Below are 6,000 nucleotides of genomic sequence, written 5' to 3' on the forward strand. Positions count from 1 at the left end.
ACACACAGAACAGAGATACCCAAAGATTTTCATAACTTAACCAAGATAGACCACAACTTGTCGTTTCAAATGCGAACAAATGAGTCATAGTGGGCAGAACAAACAAAGAGGTGGGCAGAGCCAAGCACATATCCTATTGGCGTGTTCTAGTATTATCTGCATATTTCCGTTACGGAACGCCTACTCTGTGAAGTGCGCGTGTGCAATAACTCAATTCGCCTTTACATTTTTTCAAACTTTTGAAAAGAGTAAAGTCTATAAAACGTAGTCCACTCTGTTCTTTAACAGATTCTAGTTTTGGGAACAGAAAACTGTATTTAGATCAAATGTTTAATCGATGAGAAAATGTGCAGAATGTCGGCTAAAATCCATCTCGTTCCATCTTCTCCCACTGCCAAGCCAGTAGGCTTCCTCTCACTACCATATTTGGTAGTGAGTGGAAACACCAATCGGGTGCTTCACATTTATACATCCAGTGAAATATCTGTCTCATTGTTCTATCTGTGGAGATACCCTTCTCTAGCCTGGTCCCAGATATGTTGGCTATACAGCACAAACAGATCTGGGACCAGCTAACACTTCATCTAAGACTAGGGAAACTACACTAAACAAAAATATAAACACAACATGCAACAATTTTTAAGATTTTACTGAGTTACAATTCATATAAGTAAATCAGTCAATTGATATTAATTAAAAAGGCTCTAATCTATGGATTTCACATGACTGGGAATACAGATATGCATCTGGTAGTCACAGATACCTTTAAAAAAAGGTAGGTGCGTGGATCAGAAAACCAGTCAGTATCTGGTGTGATCACCATTTGCCTCATGCAGCGTGACACATGTGACACATCTCCTTCATGTAGAGTTGATCAGGCTGTTGATTGTGGCCTGTGGAATGTTGTTCCACTTCTCTTCAATGGCTGTGCGAAGTTGCTGGATATTGGCGGAAACTGGAACACGCTGTCGTACATGTCAATCCAGAGCATCCCAAACATGCCCAATGGGTGACATGTCTGGTGACTATGCAGGCCATGGAAGAACTGGGATACTGTCAGGTTCCAGAAATTGTGTACAGATCCTTGTGACATGGGGCCGGGCATTATCATGCTGAAACATGAGGTAATGGCTGCGGATGAATGACACGACAATGGGCCTCAGGATCTTGACACGGTATCTCTGTGCATTCAAATTGCCATCGATAAAATGCAATTCATTGAAAAATGCCTGCCCATACCATAACCCCACCGCCACCATGGGGCACTCTGTTCACAACATTGACATCAATAAACCGCTTGCCCACACGATGCCATACACGTGGTCTGCGGTTGTGAGGTTGGTTGGACGTACTGCCAAATTCTCTAAAACGACATTGGAGGCGGCTTATGGTGGAGAAATTAACATTCAATTCTCTGGCAACAGCTCTGGTGGACATTCCTGCAGTCAGCATGTCAGTTGTACGCTCCCTCAAAACTTGAAACATCTGTTGCATTGTGTTGTGTGACAAAATGGAACATGTTAGAGTGGCCTTTCCTTGTCCCCAGCACAAGGTGCACCTGTGTAATGATCATGCTGTTTAATCAGCTTCTTGATATGCTACACCTGTCAGGTGGATGTATTATCTTGGCAATTGAGAAATGCTCACTAACAAGGATGTAAACAAATTTGTGCACAAAAGCTGAGGGAAATAAGCTTTTTGTGCATATGGATTTCTGGGATCTTCTGGGATCTTTTATTTCAGCTCATGAAACATGGGCCCAACACTTTACATGTTGCATTTATATTTTCGTTCGGTATATAATCTATATTCTCTCTTAAACTGCAACTATAGCCCAGAATTTTGCCTGGTCAGGTCATGTGGTATTGATCAAAGAACATGATGTGATCTTTTCTGACTTTTAGTTACTGAATGTTCACTCTCCTACAGAAACACTCTAATCATAGTGTAACCATTTAATGTAGCCAACCAAAACTCATTAGGCTTGTGTACAAAAAGCCACTCAAAGTAAGCTAACGGCAGCTCTGAAGGAAAACAGCCACAATGCACCCGGATCCAAACACCTTCCTAAAAACACTTTAACTATTCTTGAATCAAATCCAATTTCACAAAATTGCACGACAGAATTCTATGGAACCAGTCATTGAGGTAAAGTTTGCAATAGGCGTTTTGATGTTAAGATAATGTTGACACAACCGTAAACTCCCCCAAATCAAACACTATCGGTCACTGCCACCTCCCAAGCACTGAGCCAATAGTCGCTTTGGTAAGTTCCTTGATTCAAACATCAGTCAACATTAATACATGGGCAGAATATAAAGCAGACTTCAATTCCACTCGGTCTGTACCTTCACCTCTCCTCCTGTCCGGTCGCCGAAACGTTGCCTTGGAGTTTTTGCCCTAACTTTATCATCACCAGTAGCAGTCATGTCCCAACTCGAGACAGCGATGGCCATCCTCCTGAAGACCTTTGACAAGTACGCTGGAGCCGAGGGCAACAAGGGCACGCTGAGCAAGGCTGAGCTCAAGACCATGATAGAAAAGGAGCTGCCTTCTCTCCTGAAGGTACTGTACACTGCACTGTAGGCCAGCGCTACACTGCAGCAAATGTATTAGATTCAACAACTCTGTCTTGTCCCATCCAAAGGGCAAGCTGTTTTCAGATCTACTGATTTATCATGAAGTCAATTCTAGTTTATATATCATGTTATTTGTGTGAATAACAGTCGTTGAGATGAATCATGTTGTTTTGTGGGACCTCCTCATTCTCCTCCGTCTCTCTGCAGGCCTCTAAGAACCCTGAGGACTGTGACAAGCTGATGAAGGCTTTGGACCATAATGGAGACTCTGAGGTGGACTTCAATGAGTTCGTAGTCCTGGTCTCTGCTCTCACCTGCGCCTGCCACAACCGCTGCACCAAGAAATGAGCTCCTCGTGCAGAATTGTGGTCGAGTCACGCCCGGCTGCAAGTAGCAAGTGCCTCCCGCCAGACCAGAGTTCCCCCAATCTCCCTGTTTCTGTTTATAATCAGTTAATAATCATTTTTTTACTAAATGCATCTTTATCCATTTGTGTGGTGGTCTTGTCTTCCAACTGTGGCTGAAAATGTAAGTAATCCCTGTCCCAGTTACCTGGGAGCATTTAAAACAGTGACTATCGAGTAGGCCTATATTTACTCACTTTTACAAAATACATTTATTTTATCTTTTCAGTCTTGTTTTCGTTATTTTGTGCACCACTTAAATAACAAGTCATCATGTAATATAATTTAGAGGTGTTTACATTACTTTAAAATGTATTTTTTTTTTTATATCTGAGTCACCTCAGACACTTTATACACTGTCGGCTGTTAAGTAGGGCAAACTACAAATAAAGGCAGGAGTTTTGGCATACAGGCTATTCATGGCCATCTTGTGGCCACAGGTGACCGGTGAATGGCAGGCAGCAAAGATTATTTTGGCCTCTGGTGTTTAAAACTTAATTAAATTAGTAGCACTCTGCTCACACCATGAGATGAGAGACATTATAGAGACAATACTTCTGCAGAACGACAATCTTTCACATGAATTGAACATGCAGCCAGAGGCTTTAAACCGAATTGAACTTTTCAACCACATTAAAGAGAATAGAAGAACATAGTGTTCAGTTGAAAACTATCCGTTCAGATCCAATGCCTATTTTTAGCGTGTGTAGGCGTTAACATGCATGTTACACCTTGAAACAAACCACTTAGGAAGTGAACTTTTATCAAACCACAATGGTATCATATCTCCTACACAGCATGTGAACCAATATTACACCTCAGAGATATTTCCTTGCATATTTCCTTTATAAATGTGAACATGAAAAGCTGCATGCAAGTACGTGATGTAACAAACGTGTACTTTACATTGTTGTACACTATTTTGTTGATGCTGTAACTATAAATATAGACATTGAGGATCTATTCAAGACTGGCATGTCCTGTCTACATACCCCTTATCATAGACAATCAGTGATGTAAAGTACTTAAGTAAAAATACTTTAAATTACTACATAAGTCATTTTTTGGGGGTATCTGTACTTTACTATTTATATTTTTGACTACTTTTACTTTTACTTCACTCTACATTCCTAAAAAAAATAATGTACTTTTTACTCCATACATTTTCCCTGACACCCAAAAGTGCTCGTTACATTTTGACAGGAAAATGGTCCAATTCACACACTTATCAAGAGAACATGCCTGGTCATCCCAACTGCCTCTGATCTGGCGGACTCACTAAACACAAATGCTCCGTTGTAAATTCTGTCTGAGTGCTGGAGTGTGCCCCTGGCTATCCATCAATAAACAAAATCAAGACAATTGTGTCATCTGGTTCGCTTAGTATACGGAAGTTGAAATTATTTATACTTGAACTTTTACTTAAGTACATTTTCGAAATTCCATTTACTTTTGATAATTAAGTATATTTAAAACCAAATACTTTTGGACTTTTACTCAAGTAGTATTTTACTGGGTGACTTTCACTTTTTTACTTGAGTCATTTTCTGTTAAGGTCTCTTTACTTTTACTCAAGTATGACAATTGAGTACTTTTTCCACCACTGTAGACAATGGCTATAAGGCCCAATCCCAAATCGCCCCCTAATTCATGATGTACTTGTGGAGAACGGTTCGTATTGTTGGTGAACATTAATCAATTTCCTTATTGATTATCTTGCCTATTGATCGTCATTGGCATACAGGTGACACACTTATATAGTTGTACAATGAATGCAAAAAGACCATGCAATTGCTGCCCTCTTGTGGTACAATGCCCTCATGCTGTGAGTGCACAATGTATTTTTTTTTTAAATAAAATATAATCGGCACATACCATGTGTCCTAAATCATGCTAGTATAATGCAAAGTAATTGTAATTGAGAATCAAATTCCCTTTTGCAAATAACACTGTACTAGATTCTTGTTTGAGAGGGAGGGATAAGCAAATTCCTTAAATTCCTCTCATTTCCCCCGGGACTTACCGGGACCTTGAAGGACTGTTTTGAAACGTGCTGAGACTGTAATCGGATTGCAAAATTGTTAAGCGCAACCTCACTCTCACATATCCTCTCTCTTTTTCTCTCTCTCTCGCTCTCTCTTCCCTCTCCACCTCTTTCTCTAAATCTCTCTCTCTCTCACACACACAAACACACAGATACACTCTCTCTCTCTCTCTCTCTCTCTCTCTCTCTCTCTCTCTCTCTCTCTCTCTGTCTCAATTAAATTAAATGTAAGGGCATTATTGGTCTGGGAAACATATGTGAACATTGCCAAAGTAAGTGAAATAGATAATAAACAAAAGTGAAATAAACAACAAAAATTAACAGTTAACATTACACTCACAGAAGTTTCAAAAGAATAAAGACCTTTAAAATGTCATAGTATGTCTATATACAGTGTTGTAACAATGTGCAAATAGTTAAAGTACAAAAAAGAAATACATGTCACGCCCTGACCATAGTTTGCTTTGTATGTTTCTATGTTTTGTTTGGTCAGGGTGTGATGTGAGTGGGCATTCTATGTTGTATGTCTAGTTTGTCTGTTTCTATGTGTTTGGCCTGATATGGTTCTCAATCAGAGGCAGGTGTCAGTCGTTGTCTCTGATTGGGAGCCATATTTAGGTAGCCTGTTTTGTCATTGTGGGTTGTGGGTGATTGTTCCTGTGTCTGTGTTGTCACCATACGGGACTGTTTCGTTTTTGTTTGTTCACTTTGTTGTTTTTGTTCAGTGTTCTATTTGTTTTATTAAAATATGGAAACTTACCACGCTGCAGTTTGGTCCTCCGATCCTTCCTACTACTCCTCCTCAGAAGAGGAGGAAGACGAGCATTACAGAATCACCCACCACCAAAGGACCAAGCAGAGTGGTAACGGGCAGCAGCAGCAGCAGCAGCGGCCGAAATCTCAAGACTCCTGGACCTGGGAGGAGATTCTGGACGGCAAGGGACCCTGGGCACAGGCTGGAGAATATCGCCGC

At 40.5% G+C, this 6,000-nt stretch overlaps 1 protein-coding gene across 1 annotated transcript; it reads left to right on the plus strand.

The window, feature by feature from the left end:
- The first annotated feature begins 2,256 nt into the window (after nucleotides 1-2,256).
- LOC139534647 (protein S100-P-like) lies at nucleotides 2,257-4,345 on the plus strand. Its single transcript, XM_071333943.1, has 2 exons — nucleotides 2,257-2,565; nucleotides 2,787-4,345. The coding sequence occupies exons 1-2, from the start codon at nucleotides 2,428-2,430 to the stop codon at nucleotides 2,925-2,927; spliced, it is 279 nt and encodes a 92-aa protein (XP_071190044.1). The 5' UTR covers nucleotides 2,257-2,427; the 3' UTR covers nucleotides 2,928-4,345.
- Nucleotides 4,346-6,000: the final 1,655 nt, after the last annotated feature.

The sequence above is a fragment of the Salvelinus alpinus genome, chromosome 11 (genome assembly GCF_045679555.1).
Source record: "Salvelinus alpinus chromosome 11, SLU_Salpinus.1, whole genome shotgun sequence".
NCBI classification, from domain to species: Eukaryota; Metazoa; Chordata; class Actinopteri; order Salmoniformes; family Salmonidae; genus Salvelinus; species Salvelinus alpinus.